The 24,088-nt window shown below is 63.2% G+C and overlaps 1 protein-coding gene across 2 annotated transcripts; it reads left to right on the plus strand.

Moving 5' to 3' along the window:
• The first annotated feature begins 519 nt into the window (after positions 1-519).
• LOC119142235 (WD repeat-containing protein 62-like) lies at positions 520-23,726 on the plus strand. 2 transcript variants are annotated; one of them, XM_037374965.1, is made up of 29 exons: positions 521-1,006; positions 1,486-1,577; positions 1,676-1,738; positions 3,409-3,466; positions 4,169-4,339; positions 5,962-6,096; positions 6,293-6,475; positions 6,576-6,736; positions 7,039-7,213; positions 7,330-7,467; positions 7,938-8,113; positions 8,292-8,383; positions 8,730-8,855; positions 9,161-9,228; positions 9,333-9,454; positions 9,557-9,632; positions 13,133-13,244; positions 13,416-13,479; positions 13,643-13,762; positions 13,876-13,988; positions 14,090-14,142; positions 14,256-14,456; positions 14,552-14,705; positions 15,702-16,139; positions 16,221-16,347; positions 21,164-21,269; positions 21,388-22,252; positions 22,375-22,460; positions 22,693-23,726. In XM_037374965.1, exons 1-29 carry the CDS (start codon positions 929-931, stop codon positions 23,626-23,628), a joined length of 5,289 nt encoding a protein of 1,762 aa, XP_037230862.1. In that variant the 5' UTR covers positions 521-928; the 3' UTR covers positions 23,629-23,726. The 2 variants fall into 2 exon arrangements, with proteins under 2 accessions (XP_037230863.1, XP_037230862.1); XM_037374966.1 differs by lacking the exons at positions 22,375-22,460; positions 22,693-23,726 and having other exon boundaries at positions 520-1,006; positions 21,219-21,269; positions 21,388-22,214.
• The last annotated feature ends 362 nt before the right edge of the window (positions 23,727-24,088 follow it).

Consider the following 24,088-nt stretch of genomic DNA (forward strand, 5'->3'; position numbering starts at 1 on the left):
CCCCTCAGACCCAGCCCCGCTCAGGCCTAGACTCCCCCCCTAGGCCCAGACCCAGGCCCGGCCACCCCCCAGGCCTCGACCCAGGCCCCCATCCAGAGGCTCCCATCCCCCTCAGGCCCAGGCCTCCTCCCCAGGCCCCGCTAAGGCCCAGACTCCCCGCCTAGGCCCAGGCCCACGCCCAGACCCGGGCCCAGCATCCCCCCAGGCCCTCTCAGAACCAGAACCAGGCCCAGGCCCAGGCCCAGGCCCCCCAGCCGGCCCCGCTCAAACCCAGTCCCCGCCCCCAGCCTCAGTCCCCGCCCCGTGGGCGGGGCTATGGGCAGAGGCCCCGCCCCCCAGCCGTCGGTACCGACTTGTAGAAGCTGAGGCGGCGGCCCGGTGGCCGGGTTTGTCCCGCCGCGTTGGAGCAGTGCGGGGCTCGGCACGACTTGGGCATCGCCGCCGCCGGCTCACGTGACGCGGCGTGTTGCGTCAGCACGCACGGCCGGCGGCGCGCGCGCGCGCGCAGAGGGGGGCGGGGCAACAACCGTGGCCGTGGCAACGGGGCCTGCGCACCGGGGCAGCACCGGGGAACCGCTGTGGAGCTCCCGGGGTGGCTCCGTTCGGCCGGGCGGCCGCTTCCCGCGCCGTTAATAAGCCCCTTCGTCTCCCGCGTAAAGCGGCCCCCGTCGTGCTGGATGACCGGGACTCGAACCCGCGGACTACGGGAGTGGAGGGGCGGGGCTTTGCGCCCGTTCTGCCCCGCTATTGGCCGAGCGTTGTGTTGACGGGCAGCAATGCGCGGGGCGGGGCTTCACCCCCCGGCTCCGCGCTCCTATTGGGCCAGGCAGGGGAAGCGGGCGGAGAGCGACGTGGACCGTGGCCAATGGGAAGGGCCAACCGACTTTCCGCGCGCGGTTCGGAGCGGTAAGGGGCGGTGGGCGCAGCCATGGCGGGCGGCGGGGCCCACTCGCCTCCGCTCCTCGGCCCGCGGCGGCGGCCGCGGCACCAGGGCCCGGAGGAGGCGGTGAGGGGCGCGGGGGGGGGAGGGGGGCAGCACTTTGGGGGGGTGTGTGTCTGTGAGGTGGGGGGGGGGCGGAGCGGCACATGAGGGGGTCTGTGGGGTGGGGGGGGGGGCGGTAATTCAGGGGGGCTGTGGGGTGGGTGAGGGTCTCTGGGGCGGGGCGGCACTTGAGGGGGGTCTGCGGGGTGTGGGGGGGCGGGGCTCACTTGGGGGGGTCTGCGGGGTGGGGGGGTCTGTGGGGTGGGGGGGCGGGGGTGGCACTTGGGGGGCGTCTGTGGGGGGGGGCGGGGCGGCACTTCGGGGGGTCCCTGGGGTGGGGGGGGGGGCAGCCTCGGGGTGACCCACAGGGGTGAAGGGTGGGACACTGAGGGGCCCATGGGTGCCCAGTACTGCCTCGGGGCCCCCTCCCCGTACCCCTGTACCCCTGCCCAGGCCCCCCATCTGCCTCACGCCCCGGGGGTCTCCATCCTGCTCTCCCCCAGGTGGTGCTGGAGAAGGTGCTGGGAATCACCGCCCAGACCAGCAGCGGCTTGGCCTGCGCCCCTGCCGCGGGGCTGCTCGCCTACCCCGCCGGGTGAGTGCCTGTGGGGACCCCCCGCACCCCTCTGCGCCCCCTTTCCCCCCCCCCGCCCTGATCCCAGCCAGGTGAGAACCTCCCCCCTCCCTGTCCAGGTGCGTCGTCGTCATCTTGAACCCCCGCGAGAACACGCAGAGACACATCCTCAACGCCTCCAGGTACCCCCAGGTACCCCCTGGTACCCCCAGGTACCCCCAGACGTCACCCAAACACCCCCAGGTACCCCCTGAACACCCCCAGGTACCCCCAGACGTCACCCAAACACCCCCAGGTACCCCCCGAACACCCCCAGGTACCCCCAGACGTCACCCAAACACCCCCAGGTACCCCCCGAACACCCCCAGGTACCCCCAGACGTCACCCAAACACCCCCAGGTACCCTCTGAACACCCCCAGGTACCCCCAGACGTCACCCAAACACCTCCAGGTACCCCCCGAACACCCCCAGGTACCCCCAAACATCACCCGAACACCTCAGGTACCCCCCAAACACCTCCGGGTACCCCCAAACATCACCTGAATACCTCTAGGTACCCCCCTGAACACCCCCAGGTACTTCCAAATGTCACCTGAACACCTCCAGGTACCCCTAAACATCACCTGAACACCTCTAGGTACCCCCTGAACACCCCCAGGTACCCCCAAACATCACCCAAACACCCCAGGTACCCCCAAACATCACCTGAATACCTCTAGGTACCCCCCGAACACCCCCAGGTACTTCCAAACGTCACCTGAACACCTCCAGGTACCCCCTGAACACCCCCAGGTACCCCTCAACGTCACCTGAACACCTCTAGGTAGCCCCGAACACCCCCAGGTACCCCCAGACATCACCTGAACACCTCTAGGTGGCCCCAGGTACCCCCAAACTTCACCTGAACAACTCCAGGTACTCTGAAGCATCACCCGAACACTTCCAGGTACCCCCAAACACCCCCTGAACACTTCCAGGTACCCCCTGAACGCTTCCAGGTACCCCCAAACACCACCTGAACAGCTCTATCTACTCCCCGAACAGCTTCAGGTACCCCCAAACACCACCTGAATGCTTCCAGGTACCCCCCCAAACAACTCCAGGTACCCCCAAACACCACCTCAACAGCTCCAAGTACCCCCCAGACACCTCCAGGTCCTCCCCCCAACACCTCCAGGTGCCCCCCAACACCTCCAGGTCCTCCCCAGACACCTCTAGGTGCCCCCCAAACACCTCTAGGTGCCCCCCGACACCTCCAGGTGCCCCCCAAACGCCTCCAGGTGCCCCCCAACACCTCCAGGTCCTCCCCAGACACCTCCAGGTCCTCCCCGTAACACCTCCAGGTGCCCCCCAACACCTCTAGGTGTCCCCCAACACCTCCAGCTCCCCCCCCGACACCTCCAGGTGCCCCCCAACACCTGCAGGTCCTCCCCAGACATCTCCAGGTGCCCCCCCAACACCTCCAGGTCCTCCCCGGACACCTCCAGGTGCCCCTGTAACACCTCTAGGTGCCCCCCAACACCTCCAGCTCCCCCCCCGCCGACACCTCCAGGTGCCCCCCAAACGCCTCCAGGTCCTCCCCGTAAGACCTCCAGGTCCTCCCCAGACACCTCCAGGTCCTCCCCAGACACCTCCAGGTGCCCCCGTAACACCTCCAGGTGCCCCCCAACACCTCCAGGTCCTCCCCAGACACCTCCAGGTCCCCCCCAAACACAAGCTGTGCCCTCCGTCAGGTTTCCGCAGGGATGTTGGCACAACTCCCGGTATTTTTTTTTGCCCTTCCCTTCCCCAAAAAGCTCAGTTTTCCCCCCAAAGTAGCCCCGTCGTTAAAGCCAGCGTAATATTTTCCAGGAGAACCCTGAGCGCCTTGGACTTCTCTCCCGATGGGAAGCTGATTGTCACCGGAGAGGTGGGTCCCGCCGATGTGTGGCTACCAACAGCCCCGTTTTGGCTCTCCCAGTGCCGGCGGGGTAGCCAAGGTTATTCCTCCCTTTTTTTGGGGGTTTTCCACCCGATTTGGGTTTAGTGCCCGTGTATTGTTTATTGCGGTCCAATCATTCCGGATAATTACCAACAAATCTTAAGTGTGCAGCTTTCTAGGGTGAAGAGGAAGTTAATTGATAATTCCAAGGAGGAATTAAATAAATCAAATCAAATCAAAACCTTTTGGGAAAGCCAGAGCTGAAATCAAACTTGCCAAAAAAATGCTGAGCTGCGATCCGGCCGCCTCCACGCAGGGAAAGCACCCCGAGGCTCAATCCTGCTGCAATGGGGTCGCCTGTTGTTTGAGCCCCCCCCCCCCCCCCCCCCCCCAAAATTTTCTAAATTACCTGTAAGGACGCTTAATTACTATCGTGCCGCACGCTGAATGAATAATTATGGATTTGCTGATGAATATATATATAATTTTGGCTAAAATGTGGGGCACCATCCTCCGGGTATCCGGCGCTGGCTGTGATAAAGGAATTCCTTCTCCATGCCGCGCTCCGGAGCATCCTTACTCCCATTCCAGTGTTGGGATTGTACTGGGAGGGTGGGACCAGCCACACTGGGTGGCCGTGGGGACTGGTGAACTGGGAGAAAAGCTCCTGCCCTGCTTTTTTTCCCCCAGACCGGGCACCGACCGGCCGTCCGCGTGTGGGACGTGGAGGAACGGGCGCAGGTCTTGGCGTTGCACGGGCACAAGCGTGGCGTGGCTTGTGTCACCTTCTCCCCCCGTGCCGAGTACCTGGTGTCCGTGGGGTGTCCCCATGACATGGTGGTCAACGTTTGGGACTGGAAGGTGAGCTCTGGCCCATTTTTTTCCCCACCCTTTTCCATTCCCCACCCCCCTTTGCCGTCTTTTCCCCGCCCTTTGCCGTCTTTTTCCCGCCCTTTGCCGTCTTTTCCCCGCCCTTTGCCGTCTTTTTCCCGCCCTTTGCCGTCTTTTCCCCGCCCTTTGCCCTTTTTTTCCCGTCCTTTGCCATCTTTTCCCCGCCCTTTGCCCTTTTTTCCCCGCCCTTTGCCCTTTTTTCCCCGCCCTTTGCCCTTTTTTCCCCGCCCTTTGCCCTTTTTTCCCCCGCCCTTTGCCATCTTTTCCCGCCCTTTGCCCTTTTTTTCCCGCCCTTTGCCCTTTTTTTCCCCGCCCTTTGCCCTTTTTTCCCCGCCCTTTGCCCTTTTTTCCCCGCCCTTTGCCCTTTTTTCCCCGCCCGTTGCCCTTTTTCCCCGCCCCTTTGCCCTTTTTTCCCCCGCCCTTTGCCCTTTTTTCCCCGCACTTTGCCCTTTTTTTCCCCGCCCCTTTGCCCTTTTTTCCCCGCCCTTTGCCCTTTTTTTCCCCGCCCCTTTGCCTTTTTCCCCGCCCTTTGCCCTTTTTTCCCCGCCCTTTGCCCCTTTTTTTCCCCGCCTTTGCCCTTTTTTCCCCGCCCTTTGCCCTTTTTTCCCCGCCCTTTGCCCTTTTTTCCCCGCCCTTTGCCCTTTTTTCCCCGCCCTTTGCCCTTTTTTTCCCCGCCCTTTGCCCTTTTTTTCCCCGCCCTTTGCCCTTTTTTCCCCGCCCTTTGCCCTTTTTTTCCCCGCCCTTTGCCGTCTTTTCCCCGCCCGTTGCCGTCTTTTTCCCGCCCTTTGCCGTCTTTTTCCCGCCCGTTGCCGTCTTTTCCCCGCCCGTTGCCGTCTTTTTCCCGCCCGTTGCCGTCTTTTTCCCGCCCGTTGCCGTCTTTTTCCCCGCCCGTTGCCGTCTTTTTCCCCGCCCGTTGCCGTCTTTTTCCCCCCCCGTTGCCGTCTTTTTCCCCCCCGTTGCCGTCTTTTTCCCCCCCGTTGCCGTCTTTTTCCCGCCCGTTGCCGGTTTTTCCCCCGCCCGTTGCCGTCTTTTTCCCCCCCGTTGCCGGTTTTTCCCCCGCCCGTTGCCGGTTTTTCCCCCGCCCGTTGCCGGTTTTTCCCCCGCCCTTTGCCATTTTTCCCCGTTTACATTTTTTCCCCCTTTTCCATTTCTCCCGCCCTTTGCCCTGTCTTTCCCGCCCTTTGCCCTGTCTTTCCCGCCCTTTGCCCTGTCTTTCCCGCCCTTTGCCCTGTCTTTCCCGCCCTTTGCCCTGTCTTTCCCGCCCTTTGCCCTGTCTTTCCCGCCCTTTGCCCTGTCTTTCCCGCCCTTTGCCCTGTCTTTCCCGCCCTTTGCCCATTTTTTGCCCCCCCTTTGGCCATTTTTTGCCACCCTTTTCCACTTTTCCCACCCCTTTGCCATTTTTTTTCTCCCCTTTCCCATTTTTTCCCCCACTTTTCCCTTTTTTTCCCACCCCCCTTTTCCATTTTTTTCCCACCCTTCGCCATTCCCCCCCCCCCCTTTTCCATTTCTTCCCCCTTTTCCCATTTTTTTCCCCCCGGGGCTCCATACTTTTGGGGGTTACCGCTTCTTTGTGTCTGATTCTCCTTGAGCAGAAGGGTTCCCTGGTGGCCTCCAACAAAGTGTCCTGCAAAGTGACGGCCGTCTCCTTCTCCGACGCCGGCTACTTCGTCACCGTGGGCCAACGCCACGTCAAGTTCTGGTTCTTGGATTCCTCCCGAGAGCTGAAGGTGAGGGGTGTCCTTTCCCACCGCCGGCACGTGGGAGTGGGGCGGTTTCCATCAAAGGAACCCCCAAATCACCAAGTTTGCCCCCCCAAAAATGCTGGATGCTTCGAATCCAGGGCCGCGCCTCCTCCAGAGGGTCGGGAACCGTTGCCTTCGTTAACGCTCGTTAAGATGGAATTGGCGCCCGCCTGCTTTACAGATTAACGAGCCGGTGCCGCTGGTGGGTCGCTCGGGGGTGCTGGGGGAGCTCCACGACAGCGTTTTCTGCGGCGTGGCGTGCGGCCGAGGGCGGACGTCGGGCAGCGTCTTCTGCCTCTCTTCCTCGGGGCTGCTCTGCCGCTTCAACCAGAAGCGGGTGCTGGAGCAACACGTCACTCTAAAGGTGGGAAGGGGCTCCCCAGATCCCCCCCCCCCCCACCCCCCCACCCCCCCCAGGGTGAAGCCCACCAGCGGGGAGGGACCTGACCCGTTTTTGGCCGCAGGTGCCGCTGGCAAATTGCCTCTGCCTCGGCGAGGAGCTGATATATTGCGGCTGCGCCGACGGCACCGTCAGGATTTTCCAGGCTTGGGACATGAGCTACCTGTGTGATCTCCCCAAACCTCACCCCCTGGGCGTGGATGTCACCCAGCCCCCCCCCCCCAGGTACCCCACGGCTAAAGGGACAGCAGGGACACCCCCAAGGCGCAGGGACACCCCCCCACCCCACCCCCCCGGCGCGGTTTCCATCATCAGATTGGGAGATGGGGGGGTGGGGGTGGGGGGCAGAACTTCGTTTTCCCCTTTTTTCTCAGTGCTGCCTGTCGTCGTATCATTTGCAAATTAAACCCACCTATGGCGGAGCGCTCGGGGGGGGGGGTCTGGAGGGCTCAGGCCCCCCCCCCCCCCCCCCAAAACCTGTTCCTTTGGGATAGGATCCCACTCCCCCCTCTGCCTTTTCCCCGAAGGCGGCCGGACCTGGTGTACCCCGACACCATCGCTTTGGCTTACGACACCCGCAACCGCTGGCTGTCCTGCGTCTACAAGGACCACAGCGTCTACGTCTGGGCTGTGGGGGACCCCTGGGCTATCAGGAAAGTGTGGTCGGATCTTTTCCACAGCTCCTTCGTCTGGAGCGTCGAGGTGAGGCCGAGCAGGTCCCACAGAAAGGGTGGGGGTGGGGGGTGGGGGGGGGGGATTCGGGGCACCCACGACCCTCTTTCCCTTCCCCCACCCTAACACGGAGCCCCCGGGTGCAGGTGTACCCCGAATTTGAGGAGGGGAGGTCCTGCCTGCCTCCCGGCTCTTTCCTGACGTGTTCCTCGGACAACACCATCCGTGCCTGGACTTTGGGAAGCGGATCCACGGGCCCCATCCAGGGCAGCACCTACAGCACGGTAATGAGGCGGGGGGGGGGCTGCATCCCACCTCCCTGTTTTAAGGCAGCCCCTCAAAAACCACGCCAGCGGCTGGGGGGAGCTCAGCCGGCTCCCCTGCTTTCATCTTTATGGGATTTGCTTCTGGAAACTGAGGTTTCAGGGCAATTCCCATCGGCTTTTTGCCGCTCTGGGTACAGAGGTGCTGCCCGAGACGGGGGGGTGGTGGGTGGTGGGTTTGGGTGATTATAGCGAGCCTGGAAATGGTTTCCCACCCTCCTGCCCTCGCTTTTTCTGTCCAAACAACCAAAGGACAACGGCCGTGCTTCTCAAATCCTGCTTTTTCCTGGGTGGGAAACCTGGAAAAAAGAAAGCAGGGCTGTTGGAAGCAGTTGGGTGACGTGGGTGGGCTCCCCTCCTCCCCAAAGAGCCACCGGCGCTCTGCTGGGGGCCTGAGCATCCCCTCTTCCCCACCCCCACCCCGTGCCAAGACCCTCCTGAACATCATCTACGTGGACAACGACACGCAGCACCTGCAGGACTCCTCCGGCGCGCTCGAGCGAAGCGAGAACGTGGGTCCCCTCGACGTCAGGTTTGGGGTGCGGGTGATGCAGCTCAGCCCCGACGGGGAGCACTTGGCATCGGGGGACAGAGGAGGGACCCTCAGGCAAGCGGGGGCTGGGTACCGCTCCCACCGCGGGTTTTAGCATCTCCAAGCCCCCTCCCCTCATTCCCAACGACGGTATTCCGGCATTGCTTCCCTGGTTTTTTTTTTTGTGTTTTGTTTGTTTGGGGTTTTTTTGGGGGGGGGGGGGGGTTGGGGGGGCGGGGCGCTTTCCTTGCAGGATCCACGAGCTGCAGCACATGCGGGAGGTGGCCAAGGTGGAGGCTCACGATTCGGAAATTCTTTGCTTGGCGTATTCAAAGCCGGAGACCGGTGAGGGTCCCCGACACCCCCAAAGTCACCCCCACTTCAATCCTCGGTGAGCCTCGGAGGCGGGGGGGGGGAGGGGGGGGCGCTGGGCTCCCCGGTGATCCGTTTTTCCCTGGGGGAAAGCTCCTCCCTCACCCAAGGATCCTGAGAAAGGAGTTTTGCAAATAAAAAAAAAAAAAAAAAAGTCTTTCTTGAGAAGTCCTGGGAGCTGGGGGTACCCGTCCCCTTGGCTCCCCCTTGAACACCCCACTTAAAAACTGGGTTTACCTCATCATTTGGGGGGGGGGGCGGGGGGGATGTGAGCAAAAACTCATCGTTTTCCTAATTCCCTCTTTTCCCACGGCTCCAGGAGCGGCGCTGCTGGCTTCAGCGAGCAGAGACCGGCTTCTCCACGTCCTCAACGTAGGCGAGAACTACAAGCTGGAGCAAACCCTGGATGATCACTCCTCTGCCGTAACGTCGGTCAAATTTGCTGGTAGGTGGCCGGATTGTGGCCAAATTTCCCTTTAAAAACGGCTTTTTCCTCCCGGGATTTACATATCCAAACTCCAAATGGCTCGTTAGGGGGGGTGTTGTCGGTGGAAAAAGACGTCTCCAAACGAGTTGTCCCTTGGAAGGGATCCGCAGCGGGGCGATTTCCCCCTTGGATTCCTCAAAGACTCGTTCTTTAATGGATTTATTTGTAAAGAATCATTTTTTGGATTCATTGGGGGGGGGGAGGGGGGAATTTGGGATGCATGCGCTCTCTGATCGCCCTTCCCCCTCCCTCCCTTCGCTCAGGCGACGGGGACCTTCAGCTGGTGAGCTGCGGTGCCGATAAAAGCATTTATTTCCGCCGCGCTCAAAAGGTGGGTTAGCAGCATCTCGGCGGGGATTCGCTATTTCCCCACCCCCCAAAAAAAAAAACGGGATGGAAACGGGAATCAACGGGTTCTTCCCGGTCTCCTTCCAGTTCTCAGACGGTTTCAGCTTCGTTAGGACGCATCACGTCGCCGAGAAAACCACCCTGTACGACATGGACGTCGACATCACGCAGAAACACGTGGCCGTTGCCTGCCAGGACAGGAATGTCAGGTGAAGGTGCTTTTCCACGCTGGATCAGACCTCGGGATCATCATCCCGGTGTCACCTCGGGGTGGGGGGTGGGGGGTTGACCGCATCCCGGTGTCCCGGCAGGGTGTACGGCACGGCCAGCGGGAAGCTCCAGCGGTGCTACAAGGGCTCGCAAGGTGAAGACGGCGCGTTGTTGAAGGTAGGAGGGTGATTCCCACCCCACGGCAGCTCCCTCGGGGCTGCGGGGGGGGCTGGGTGGGTGTCGCGGTGCCGAAGGGCTCGGGGCTGAGCCGTCAGGATCCTCAAGAGCGGCCGCCTGGAGGGACCTGGGGACGTGGAGATATGGGGGGACGTGGAGATGTTGGGGGACCTGGAGATGTTGGGGGAGGAGGAGATACGGGGGGACATGGAGACGTTGGGGGACCTGGAGATGTTGGGGGAGGAGGAGATACGGGGGGACGTGGAGACGTTGGGGGACCTGGAGATGTTGGGGGAGGAGGAGATACGGGGGGACGTGGAGACGTTGGGGGACCTGGAGATGTTGGGGGAGGAGGAGATACGGGGGGACGTGGAGACGTTGGGGGACCTGGAGATGTTGGGGGAGGTGGAGATATGGGGGGACATGGAGATGTTGGGGGACCTGGAGATGTTGGGGGAGGAGGAGATACGGGGGGACGTGGAGACGTTGGGGGACCTGGAGATGTTGGGGGAGGAGGAGATACGGGGGGACGTGGAGACGTTGGGGGACCTGGAGATGTTGGGGGAGGAGGAGATATGGGGGGACGTGGAGATGTTGGGGGACCTGGAGATGTTAGGGGAGGAGGAGATACGGGGGGACGTGGAGACGTTGGGGGACCTGGAGATGTTGGGGGAGGTGGAGATATGGGGGGACATGGAGATGTTGGGGGACCTGGAGATGTTGGGGGAGGAGGAGATATGGGGGGACATGGAGATGTTGGGGGACCTGGAGATGTTGGGGGAGGAGGAGATATGGGGGGACGTGGAGATGTTGGGGGACCTGGAGATGTTGGGGGAGGAGGAGATACGGGGGGACGTGGAGAAGTTGGGGGAAGTGGAGACACTGGGGGACCTGGGGACGTGGAGACGTTGGGGGACCTGGAGATGTTAGGGGAGGAGGAGATATGGGGGGACGTGGAGACGTTGGGGGACCTGGAGATGTTGGGGGAGGAGGAGATATGGGGGGACGTGGAGAAGTTGGGGGAAGTGGAGACACTGGGGGACCTGGGGACGTGGAGACATTGGAGGACCTGGAGATGTTGGGGGAGGAGGAGATATGGGGGGACATGGAGATGTTGGGGGACCTGGAGATGTTGGGGGAGGAGGAGATATGGGGGGACGTGGAGAAGTTGGGGGAAGTGGAGACACTGGGGGACCTGGGGACATGGAGACGTTGGGGGATGTGGAGATACTGAGGGACGTGGGGACGTTGGGGGACGTGGGGACGTTGGGGGACGTGGAGACGTTGGGGGACGTGGGGATGTTGGGAGACGTGGGGATGTTGGGAGACCTGGAGACATTGGGGGATGTGGAGATGCTGGGGGACCTGGAGATATTGAGGGACCTGGAGATGTTGGGGGAGGAGGAGATATGGGGGGATGTGGAGAAGTTGGGGGACCTGGAGATGTTGGGGGACGTGGAGACGTTGAGGGACCTGGAGATGTTGAGGGACCTGGGGACGTTGGGGGATGTCGAAACACTGGGGGATGTGGAGATGCTGGGAGACGTGGGGACGTTGGGGGACGTGGGGACATTGGGGGACCTGGGGATGTTGAGGGACCTGGAGATGTTGAGGGACCTGGAGATGTTGAGGGACCTGGGGATGTTGAGGGACCTGGGGATGTTGGGGGACGTGGAGACGTTGAGGGACCTGGAGATGTTGAGGGACCTGGGGACGTTGGGGGATGTGGAGATGTTGGGGGACGTGGAGACGTTGAGGGACCTGGAGATGTTGGGGGACCTGGGGATGTTGGGGGACCTGGGGACGTTGGGGGACCTGGGGACGTTGGGGGACGTGGAGATGTTGGGGGACGTGGAGACGTTGAGGGACCTGGGGATGTTGAGGGACCTGGGGATGTTGAGGGACCTGGGGATGTTGAGGGACCTGGGGACGTTGGGGGATGTGGAGATGTTGGGGGATGTGGAGATGTTGGGGGATGTGGAGATGTTGGGGGACGTGGAGATGTTGGGGGACGTGGAGACGTTGAGGGACCTGGGGATGTTGAGGGACCTGGGGATGTTGAGGGACCTGGGGATGTTGAGGGACCTGGGGATGTTGAGGGACCTGGGGACGTTGGGGGATGTGGAGATGTTGGGGGACGTGGAGACGTTGAGGGACCTGGAGATGTTGGGGGACCTGGGGATGTTGGGGGACCTGGGGACGTTGGGGGACCTGGGGACGTTGGGGGACGTGGAGATGTTGGGGGACGTGGAGACGTTGAGGGACCTGGGGATGTTGAGGGACCTGGGGATGTTGAGGGACCTGGGGATGTTGAGGGACCTGGGGATGTTGAGGGACCTGGGGATGTTGAGGGACCTGGGGACGTTGGGGGATGTGGAGATGTTGGGGGATGTGGAGATGTTGGGGGACGTGGAGACGTTGAGGGACCTGGGGATGTTGAGGGACCTGGGGATGTTGAGGGACCTGGGGACGTTGAGGGACCTGGGGACGTTGGGGGATGTGGAGATGTTGGGGGACGTGGAGACGTTGAGGGACCTGGGGATGTTGAGGGACCTGGGGATGTTGAGGGACCTGGGGATGTTGAGGGACCTGGGGATGTTGAGGGACCTGGGGATGTTGAGGGACCTGGGGATGTTGAGGGACCTGGGGACGTTGGGGGATGTGGAGATGTTGGGGGACGTGGAGACGTTGAGGGATGTGGAGACGTTGGGGGACGTGGAGACGTTGAGGGACGTGGAGACGTTGGGGGACGTGGAGACGTTGAGGGACCTGGAGATGTTGAGGGACCTGGGGATGTTGGGGGACGTGGAGACGTTGAGGGACCTGGAGACGTTGAGGGACCTGGGGATGTTGAGGGACCTGGGGACGTTGAGGGACGTGGAGACGTTGGGGGACGTGGAGACGTTGAGGGACCTGGAGACGTTGAGGGACCTGGGGATGTTGAGGGACCTGGGGACGTTGGGGGACGTGGAGACGTTGGGGGACGTGGAGACGTTGAGGGACGTGGAGACGTTGGGGGACGTGGAGACGTTGAGGGACCTGGAGATGTTGAGGGACCTGGGGATGTTGGGGGACGTGGAGACGTTGAGGGACCTGGAGACGTTGGGGGACGTGGAGACGTTGGGGGACGTGGAGACGTTGGGGGACGTGGAGACGTTGAGGGACGTGGAGACGTTGAGGGACGTGGAGACGTTGAGGGACGTGGAGACGTTGAGGGACCTGGAGACGTTGAGGGACCTGGAGACGTTGAGGGACCTGGGGATGTTGGGGGACGTGGAGACGTTGAGGGACCTGGGGATGTTGGGGGACGTGGAGATGTTGAGGGACGTGGAGACGCTGGGGGATGTCGAAACACTGGGAGACATGGGGACGTTGGGGGACCTGGGGACGTTGGGGGACATCCCTACGGCAGGGGGTGGGGACCGGGTGGTCTTCCATGATCCCTTCCAGCCCAACCCCCACCCCCACCCCACCCCCCATCCCCTGCTCCGGTCCCCCAGGTGCAGCTGGATCCTTCTGGCACCTTCTTGGCCACCAGCTGCTCCGACAAGAGCATCACCCTCGTCCATTTCCACTCCGGCGAGCGCGTGGCCAAAATATTCGGCCATTCAGGTTTGTTTCCCTTTCGGAAAACTGGGAAAAAATCCCTATGGAAAAGGGAAGCGCTGCCGGGGGCGGGGGTCACGGTCTCGTGTGTGTCCCTACCCCCCAACCCCCCCCCCCTTTTTTTTTTTTTAAATTTTATTTTTTCTTTTTTTTTTTTTTTTTTAATTTTCGGCACAGAAATAGTCACGGGGATGCGGTTCACCCATGACTGCAAGCGCCTGCTCACCGTCTCCGGGGACAGGTAAAGGGGTTCAAAAAATCAAACCGTGGGCAAACCGGGTTTCTAGGCTTCTGGAAGCTTCCGGTGGGTTAAAAAGGTAAAGCCCCCCCCCCCTTCCCGGCGCCAAAATTTAGGGGTGACCTCACCTAAAACCCGCCCCCCCCCCCTCTTTTTCTACCCGCAGCTGCATCTTTATTTGGCACCTGGGGGTGGAAATCACCAGCAGCATCAAACGGCACTTGCTGGAGCTCCACCTGCTGCAGCCCAAGCAGGAGAAGGAACCCGGACCCCCAGAGCAGCCCAGGTAGCGGGGAAAAGCCCCCTCCCCATCCCCATCCCCCTCCCCCAGTTTTGGCTGTCAGGGGGGGGGGGGGGGGGAGGGAGCACGGTCACCCCGTTTGTCCTCCCTTCCTCCAGGTGGGAAAAGGACGTTGCGATTCCCAGCGAACCGGCAGCCCCCGGAGCATCCGAGGAGGAGCAGGATGAGGCCCCAGCCCCGCAGACCCCCTCCGAGGGGGGCTCGGAGCCGCGTGAGTCACGGAGGGGGGGGGAGGGGGGGTTCCCTCTGCGGCTGCATCCCGTTTTCCACCCGTTTTTCCGCCGTTCTCTAACGCCGTCCTCCCCCCTCCAGCTCCAGCGTGCGTCCTCACCAGCGGCCGGCTGCCCACGTGGGCCAAGAGGCTGGTAGGTCACCGTGTGATTTAATTAATTGAATATAACGAGGCCAGGTGCAAGACCCCTTTTTTCCCGGCCCACCCACCCCCCCACCCCCCCCCCCCTTTTTTTTTTTTTTCCAGCTGGGAGAAGTGGAAGACGGGAAGAGGGAAGCCCCCAGCCCCCAGCAGAGCTACCAGCCGCGGGGGCGATGGGCTGAGCGCGCCGGGAGGGTCTACATCAAAACGTGGCCGGAGGCGTACGCCCCCTTCTTCACCCCCTTCAAACCCCACCTCGGGGGTCCCCTGGAGCCCCCCGGTTCCCTGGAGCCCCTTTTTTCTGAGGTCAGTTGCCCCCCGCGCCCTCCATCACCCTGCCAGCGTCGCGGCTTTCCGGGATAAAAATCCCTCTACGGCCATCAGCTCGCTCTCCGCGGCAGGTGGAGAGCTCCTCCAGTGACCTCGCCGAGGATTTCCAGTTCTCCCAGCTTTGCCTGGATGATGGATTGGAATCTCCGGGGATGGAGAGGCCGTTACAATCCGTGAGCCCGGAGCCCGGTCTGGGAATGCCGGCACACTGCGAGCAGCCTGAAGGTAACACGGCCGGGGTCCCGGGAAGGGTGGCCAGGGTCCTGGGAAGGCACTGGGAGCACGGCTGGGGTCCCGGGAAGGCACTGGGAATGGGGTCGGGGTCCTGGGAAGGCACTGGGAGCACGGCTGGGGTCCCGGGAAGGCACTGGGAATGGGGTCGGGGTCCTGGGAAGGCACTGGGAGCACGGCTGGGGTCCCGGGAAGGCACTGGGAATGGGATCGGGGTCCCGGGAAGGCGCTGGGAATGGGATCGGGGTCCCGGGAAGGCGCTGGGAATGGGGTCGGGGTCCTGGGAAGGCGCTGGGAGCACGGCTGGGGTCCCGGGAAGGCAGTGGGATTGGGATCGGAGTCCCGAGGAGGTGCTGGGAATGGGGTCAGGGTCCTGGGAAGGCACTGGGAATGGGCTCGGGGTCCCGGGAAGGAAGGCACTGGGAAGGTGGTCAGGGTACTGGGAAGGCACCGGGAGCATGTCCAGGGTCCTGGGAAGGCACTGGGAGCATGGCTGGGGTCCCGGGAAGGCACTGGGAGTGGGGTCGGGGTCCTGGGAAGGCACTGGGAATGGGGTCGGGGTCCCAGGAAGGCACTGGGAATGGGGTCAGGGTCCCGGGAAGGCGCTGGGAATGGGGTCGGGGTCCCAGGAAGGCACTGGGAATGGGGTCGGGGTGCTGGGAATGGGGTCGTGGTCCTGGGAAGGCACTGGGAATGGGGTTGGGGTCCCAGGAAGGCACTGGGAATGGGGTCGGGGTCCCGGGAAGGCACTGGGAATGGGGTCGGGGTGCTGGGAGCGCTGGTTTTCCTGGTGCTGAACCCTCATGTCCAGGGAACACCTTGGAGCAGCTTTGGCTCCTGGGCAGGGGGTAAAAGCCCCCCCGTGGTAATGAGCATCACGGGGGGGGTGGGGGCGGGGGCGGGGGGGTGGTTCCGGCTCCGTCGCAGGAGGTTCCGGCTCCGTCACAGGCGATCTCGGCTCCATCGCAGGAGGTTCCGGCTCCGTCCCAGGAGATCCCGGCTCCATCGCAGGAGATCCCGGCTCCGTCGCAGGAGATTTCGGCTCCGTCGCCGGAGATCCCGGCTCCGTCGCAGGAGTTTCCGGCTCCGTCCCAGGAGGTTCCGGCTCCGTCCCAGGAGGTTCCGGCTCCGTCCCAGGAGATTCCGGCTCCGTCCCAGGAGATTTCGGCTCCGTCCCAGGAGATCCCGGCTCCGTCCCAGGAGATCCTGGCTCCGTCCCAGGAGGTTCCAGCTCCGTCGCAGGCGATTTCGGCTCAGTCGCAGGCGATTTCGGCTCCGTCGCAGGAGACGGGGGCTCGGTGGGCTCCGCTGGGGAGCTGGAGGAGCCGGAGGAGCCCCCAACCCAGAACAACTCCCGACCCCAGACCCCCGAGCAGGAGAAGTACCTCAAGCAGCACTTCGAGACGCTGACGGACACCGATGCCGGAGGTAACGGGATAAAGGGCGGGAGAACGGAGCCGGCGCGGTCGATCCGGGTGGATCCCGACGCTTCCTGATCCGCGCCTGCAGAGATGTTTGGGGGATCCCTGAAGGATCTGAAAGCACCTGAACCAGGGGATGAAAAAAGCAACTGGATCCTGAACCTGCGCCTCAGCATTTCAGCCCAGTTCCTCTCCCGCTGCCAGAAAAACAGCAGGTGGGTCCCGGATCCGGCTGCGGGGTGGGGAGGGGGCTTCCCATTCCCGATCCGTCTGATCCTGCGGGGTGGGGAGGGGGCTTCCCATTCCCGATCCCTCTGATCCTGCAGGCTGTGGGGTGGGGAGGGGGCTTCCCATTCCCGATCCCTCTGATCCTGCGGGGTGGGGAGGGGGCTTCCCATTCCCGATCCCTCTGATCCTGCGGGGTGGGGAGGGGGCTTCCCATTCCCGATCCCTCTGATCCTGCGGGGTGGGGAGGGGGCTTCCCATTCCCGATCCCTCTGATCCTGCGGGGTGGGGAGGGGGCTTCCCATTCCCGATCCCTCTGATCCTGCGGGGTGGGGAGGGGGCTTCCCATTCCCGATCCCTCTGATCCTGCAGGCTGTGGGGTGGGGAGGGGGCTTCCCATTCCCGATCCCTCTGATCCTGCGGGGTGGGGAGGGGGCTTCCCATTCCCGATCCCTCTGATCCTGTGGGGTGGGGAGGGGGCTTCCCATTCCCGATCCCTCTGATCCTGCGGGGTGGGGAGGGGGCTTCCCATTCCCGATCCCTCTGATCCTGCGGGGTGGGGAGGGGGCTTCCATTCCCGATCCCTCTGATCCTGCGGGGTGGGTGGGAGGGGGCTTCCCATTCCCCGATCCCTCTGATCCTGCGGGGTGGGGGAGGGGGCTTCCCATTCCCAATCCCTCTGATCCTGCGGGGTGGGGAGGGGGCTTCCCATTCCCGATCCCTCTGATCCTGCGGGGTGGGGAGGGGGCTTCCCATTCCTGATCCCTCTGATCCTGCGGGGTGGGGAGGGGGCTTCCCATTCCCGATCCCTCTGATCCTGTGGGGTGGGGAGGGGGCTTCCATTCCCGATCCCTCTGATCCTGCAGGCTGTGGGGTGGGGAGGGGGCTTCCCATTCCCGATCCCTCTGATCCTGCGGGGTGGGGAGGGGGCTTCCCATTCCCGATCCCTCTTACCCTGCGGGGTGGGGAGGGGGCTTCCCATTCCCGATCCCTCTTACCCTGCGGGGTGGGGAGGGGGCTTCCCATTCCCGATCCCTCTGATCCTGCGGGGAGGGGGCTTCCCATTCCCGATCCCTCTGATCCTGCGGGGTGGGGAGGGGGCTTCCCATTCCCGATCCCTCTGATCCTGCGGGGTGGGGAGGGGGCTTCCCATTCCCGATCCCTCTGATCTGCGGGGTGGGGAGGGGGCTTCCCATTCCCGATCCCTCTGATCCTGCGGGGTGGGGAGGGGGCTTCCCATTCCCGATCCCTCTGATCCTGCAGGCTGTGGGGTGGGGAGGGGGCTTGCCATTCCCGATCCGTCTGATCCTGCGGGGTGGGGAGGGGGCTTGCCATTCCCGATCCCTCTTACCCTGCGGGGTGGGGAGGGGGCTTCCCATTCCCGATCCCTCTGATCCTGCGGGGTGGGGAGGGGGCTTCCCATTCCCGATCCCTCTGATCCTGCGGGGTGGGGAGGGGGCTTCCATTCCCGATCCCTCTGATCCTGCGGGGTGGGGAGGGGGCTTCCCATTCCCGATCCCTCTGATCCTGCGGGGTGGGGAGGGGGCTTCCCATTCCCGATCCCTCTGATCCTGCGGGGTGGGGAGGGGGGCTTCCCATTCCCGATCCCTCTGATCCTGCGGGGTGGGGAGGGGGCTTCCCATTCCCGATCCCTCTGATCCTGCGGGGTGGGGAGGGGGCTTCCCATTCCCGATCCCTCTGATCCTGCAGGCTGTGGGGAGGGGGCTTCCCATTCCCGATCCCTCTGATCCTGCAGGCTGTGTGGGTGGGGAGGGGGCTTCCCATTCCCGATCCCTCTGATCCTGCGGGGTGGGGAGGGGGCTTCCCATTCCCGATCCCTCTGATCCTGCGGGGTGGGGAGGGGGCTTCCCATTCCCGATCCCTCTGATCCTGCGGGGTGGGTGGGGAGGGGGCTTCCCATTCCCGATCCCTCTGATCCTGCGGGGTGGGGAGGGGGCTTCCCATTCCCGATCCCTCTTACCCTGCAGGGTGGGGAGGGGGCTTCCCATTCCCGATCCCTCTGATCCTGCGGGGTGGGGAGGGGGCTTCCCATTCCTGATCCCTCTGATCCTGCGGGGTGGGGAGGGGGCTTCCCATTCCCGATCCCTCTGATCCTGTGGGGTGGGAGGGGGCTTCCCATTCCCGATCCCTCTGATCCTGCCGGCTGGGGGGTGGGGAGGGGGCTTCCCATTCCCGATCCCTCTGATCCTGCGGGGTGGGGAGGGGGCTTCCCATTCCTGATCCCTCTGATCCTGCAGGCTGTGGGGTGGGGAGGGGGCTTCCCATTCCCGATCCCTCTGATCCTGCGGGGTGGGGAGGGGGCTTCCCATTCCTGATCCCTCTGATCCTGCAGGCTGTGGGGTGGGGAGGGGGCTTCCCATTCCTGATCCCTCTGATCCTGCGGGGTGGGGAGGGGGCTTCCCATTCCCGATCCCTCTGATCCTGCAGGCTGTGGGGTGGGGAGGGGGCTTCCCATTCCCGATCCCTCTGATCCTGTGGGGTGGGGAGGGGGCTTCCCATTCCCGATCCCTCTGATCCTGCGGGGTGGGGAGGGGGCTTCCCATTCCCGATCCCTCTGATCCTGCAGGCTGTGGGGTGGGGAGGGGGCTTCCCATTCCCGATCCCTCTGATCCTGCGGGGTGGGGAGGGGGCTTCCCATTCCCGATCCCTCTGATCCTGCGGGGTGGGGAGGGGGCTTCCCATTCCCGATCCCTCTGATCCTGCGGGGTGGGGAGGGGGCTTCCCATTCCCGATCCCTCTGATCCTGCGGGGTGGGGAGGGGGCTTCCCATTCCCGATCCCTCTGATCCTGCAGGCTGTGGGGTGGGGAGGGGGCTTCCCATTCCCGATCCCTCTGATCCTGCGGGGTGGGGAGGGGGCTTCCCATTCCCGATCCCTCTGATCCTGCGGGGTGGGTGGGGAGGGGGCTTCCCATTCCCGATCCCTCTGATCCTGCGGGGTGGGGAGGGGGCTTCCCATTCCCGATCCCTCTTACCCTGCAGGGTGGGGAGGGGGCTTCCCATTCCCGATCCCTCTGATCCTGCGGGGTGGGGAGGGGGCTTCCCATTCCTGATCCCTCTGATCCTGCGGGGTGGGGAGGGGGCTTCCCATTCCCGATCCCTCTGATCCTGTGGGGTGGGGAGGGGGCTTCCCATTCCCGATCCCTCTGATCCTGCAGGCTGTGGGGTGGGGAGGGGGCTTCCCATTCCCGATCCCTCTGATCCTGCGGGGTGGGGAGGGGGCTTCCCATTCCTGATCCCTCTGATCCTGCAGGCTGTGGGGTGGGGAGGGGGCTTCCCATTCCCGATCCCTCTGATCCTGCGGGGTGGGGAGGGGGCTTCCCATTCCTGATCCCTCTGATCCTGCAGGCTGTGGGGTGGGGAGGGGGCTTCCCATTCCTGATCCCTCTGATCCTGCGGGGTGGGGAGGGGGCTTCCCATTCCCGATCCCTCTGATCCTGCAGGCTGTGGGGTGGGGAGGGGGCTTCCCATTCCCGATCCCTCTGATCCTGTGGGGTGGGGAGGGGGCTTCCCATTCCCGATCCCTCTGATCCTGTGGGGTGGGGAGGGGGCTTCCCATTCCCGATCCCTCTGATCCTGCGGGGTGGGGAGGGGGCTTCCCATTCCCGATCCCTCTGATCCTGCAGGCTGTGGGGTGGGGAGGGGGCTTCCCATTCCCGATCCCTCTTACCCTGCGGGGTGGGGAGGGGGCTTCCCATTCCCGATCCCTCTTACCCTGCGGGGTGGGGAGGGGGCTTCCCATTCCCGATCCCTCTGATCCTGCGGGGAGGGGGCTTCCCATTCCCAATCCCTCTGATCCTGCGGGGTGGGGAGGGGGCTTCCCATTCCCGATCCCTCTTACCCTGCGGGGTGGGGAGGGGGCTTCCCATTCCCGATCCCTCTGATCCTGCGGGGTGGGGAGGGGGCTTCCCATTCCCGATCCCTCTGATCCTGCAGGCTGTGGGGTGGGGAGGGGGCTTCCCATTCCCGATCCCTCTGATCCTGCGGGGAGGGGGCTTCCCATTCCCGATCCCTCTGATCCTGTGGGGTGGGGAGGGGGCTTCCCATTCCCGATCCCTCTGATCCTGCGGGGTGGGGAGGGGGCTTCCCATTCCCGATCCCTCTTACCCTGCGGGGTGGGGAGGGGGCTTCCCATTCCCGATCCCTCTGATCCTGCGGGGTGGGGAGGGGGCTTCCCATTCCCGATCCCTCTGATCCTGCGGGGTGGGGAGGGGGCTTCCCATTCCCGATCCCTCTGATCCTGCGGGGTGGGGAGGGGGCTTCCCATTCCCGATCCCTCTGATCCTGCAGGCTGTGGGGTGGGGAGGGGGCTTCCCATTCCCGATCCCTCTGATCCTGCGGGGTGGGGAGGGGGCTTCCCATTCCCGATCCCTCTGATCCTGTGGGGTGGGGAGGGGGCTTCCCATTCCCGATCCCTCTGATCCTGTGGGGTGGGGAGGGGGCTTCCCATTCCCGATCCCTCTGATCCTGCAGGCTGTGGGGAGGGGGCTTCCCATTCCCGATCCCTCTGATCCTGCGGGGTGGGGAGGGGGCTTCCCATTCCCGATCCCTCTGATCCTGCAGGCTGTGGGGAGGGGGCTTCCCATTCCCGATCCCTCTGATCCTGCAGGCTGTGGGGTGGGGAGGGGGCTTCCCATTCCCGATCCCTCTGATCCTGCAGGCTGTGGGGTGGGGAGGGGGCTTCCCATTCCCGATCCCTCTTACCCTGCGGGGTGGGGAGGGGGCTTCCCATTCCCAGTCCCCTTCCCAGTCCCCTTCCCAGTCCCATTCCCAGTCCCCTCCTGCAGGCTGGCGGGTGCCTTCGCCCCCCGGGCACATTCCCAGCCCCCTCCCCACACCCAGGAGCCGCTCCGGGACCACCCCGACCTCCCCCGGGAGCTGCAGCGGATCCAGGTTGGATTTTTTCCGCCCGAGGGGCGAAATTTTTATTTTTTGGGGGGGGGGAAAAATAAACAAAAAATGGGATTTTGGGATCGCGGGCTGGGCTCAGCGGTGCTTCCGTCAACTGTAGGAAGCGCTGGGTGGAAAACATTGGGAACCGGAAGAGGAACTGGGAAATGGACTGGGAAATGAACCAGGAAATGAACTGGGAGAGGAATCGGAAGAGGACCTGGGAAATGGACTGGGAAACGAACCAGGAAATGAACTGGGAGAGGAATCGGAAGAGGAACTGGGAAATGGACTGGGAAATGAACTGGGAGAGGAATCGGAAGAGGAACTGGGAAATGGACTGGGAAACGAACCAGGAAATGAACTGGGAGAGGAATCGGAAGAGGAACTGGGAAATGGACTGGGAAACGAACCAGGAAATGAACTGGGAGAGGAATCGGAAGAGGAACTGGGAAATGGACTGGGAAGCGAACCAGGAAATGAACTGGGAGAGGAATCGGAAGAGGAACTGGGAAATGGACTGGGAAACGAACCAGGAAATGAACTGGGAGAGGAATCGGAAGAGGAACTGGGAAATGGACTGGGAAGCGAACCAGGAAATGAACTGGGAGAGGAATCGGAAGAGGAACTGGGAAACGAACCAGGAAATGAACAGAGAGAGGAACCGGAAGAGGAAGCGGGAAAGGAACCAGAAGAGGAACTGGGAAACAAACCAGGAAATGAACTGGGAGGGGAACTGGGAGAAGAACCAGAAGAGGAACTGGGAAATGAGCCAGGAAATGAACTGGGAAACGAGCCAGGAAATGAACTGGGAGAGGAACTGGGAAACGAGCCAGGAAATGAACTGAGAGAGGAACTGGGAAAGGAACCAGGAAATGAACCGGGAGAGGAACCAGGAAAGGAATCAGAAGAGGAAGTGGAACCAGGAAATGAACTGGAAGAGAAACTGGGAGAGGAACTGCACTCTGACGCAGGCCAGGCCACAGGTGAGCTTGAGGGTGAGGAGGGGGTTCCTTTGCCCCCCCCCCCCCAATGGGTCGAGAGGGGGGTTTGCCCCCCCCCAGGGGGGTGGGGGGCGCAGCTGACGGCAGCTGTGGTGCCCCCCCAGGCGCCCCTCCCCCCCTCGCCGCCTTCACCGCCGCCCTCCAGCTGCTGCGCACCCACTTCCAGGAAGCGCTGGAGCTCTACGACCAGGTGGGTGCCCCCCAAAATGGGGACCCCTCCCCCTAATTCACAGCGTTTTAATTTGGGGGGGTGGGGTGTGTGGTGTGTGGGGGTGTCTTTCACTGCTTTTTCCCCCGGGGGGGGGGGGGGGGGGCAGGTGTTTTGGCCACAGCAGTGGGGTCAGAGCCCCCCCCAAACCAGTTTGGTGCTGGGAGGGGGGGGTTAAGCACCCACCAAAGCCCCCCCCCCCCCTCCCCCACAGGTGACCCTGGGGGTTGAGCCCACCGAGGAGAGCCCCCCCCCCAGGACCGCGTTTGCTGCCTTTTTTGCCTGGCTGCAAGCGGAGCTGCGTTCCCGCGCCATTATCCATGGATCCGGCGCAGTTATCCATGGATCCGGTGCCAGTATCCACGGATCCAGTACTGGTATCCATGAATCCAGTGCCGTTATCCACGGATCCAGTACTGGTATCCATGAATCCAGTGCCCTTATCCACGGATCCAGTACTGGTATCCATGAATCCAGTGCCCTTATCCACGGATCCAGTACTGGTATCCATGAATCCAGTGCCCTTATCCACGGATCCAGTACTGGTATCCATGAATCCAGTGCCGTTATCCACGGATCCAGTACTGGTATCCATGAATCCGGCACCAGTATCCATGGATCTGGCGCCGTTATCCATGGATCTGGCGCCGTTATCCATGGATCCGGCACTGGTATCCATGGATCCGGCACCGTTATCCATGGATCTGGCACCGTTATCCATGGATCCGGCACTGGTATCCATGGATCTGGTACTGGTATCCATGGATCCGGCGCCGGTATCCATGGATCCGGTGCCAGTATCCATGGATCTGGCACTGTTATCTATAGATCCAGTACTGGTATCCATGGATCCGGCGCCGTTATCCATGGATCTGGTGCCATTATCCATGGATCCAGTACTGGTATCCATGAATCTGGCGCCGTTATCCATGGATCCAGTACCGGTATCCGTGGATCCGGTACCGGTGTCGATGAATCCGGTGCCATTATCCATGAATCCAGTACCGGTATCCATGGATCTGGTACTGGTATCCATGGATCCGGTGCCCAGCACCTGGCAGTGCCGCTGGATCCCCAGATCCTGGTGCTGCTCCGCACCTATTCGGATTCCCTGCTGGAGCTGGTGCGGAGCCGGCTGGAAACGCTTTAAATCCAGGGATCGGGAATGGGAAGCCCCCTCCCCACCCCGCAGGATCAGAGGGATCGGGAATGGGAAGCCCCCTCCCCACCCCGCAGGATCAGAGGGATCGGGAATGGGAAGCCCCCTCCCCACCCCACAGCCTGCAGGATCAGAGGGATCGGGAATGGGAAGCCCCCTCCCCACCCCGCAGGATCAGAGGGATCGGGAATGGGAAGCCCCCTCCCCACCCCGCAGGATCAGAGGGATCGGGAATGGGAAGCCCCCTCCCCACCCCGCAGGATCAGAGGGATCGGGAATGGGAAGCCCCCTCCCCACCCCACAGCCTGCAGGATCAGAGGGATCGGGAATGGGAAGCCCCCTCCCCACCCCGCAGGATCAGAGGGATCGGGAATGGGAAGCCCCCTCCCCACCCCGCAGGATCAGACGGATCGGGAATGGGAAGCCCCCTCCCCACCCCGCAGGATCAGAC

This window comes from Falco rusticolus, unplaced genomic scaffold, assembly GCF_015220075.1.
Source record: "Falco rusticolus isolate bFalRus1 unplaced genomic scaffold, bFalRus1.pri scaffold_96_arrow_ctg1, whole genome shotgun sequence".
Lineage (NCBI taxonomy): Eukaryota > Metazoa > Chordata > Aves > Falconiformes > Falconidae > Falco > Falco rusticolus.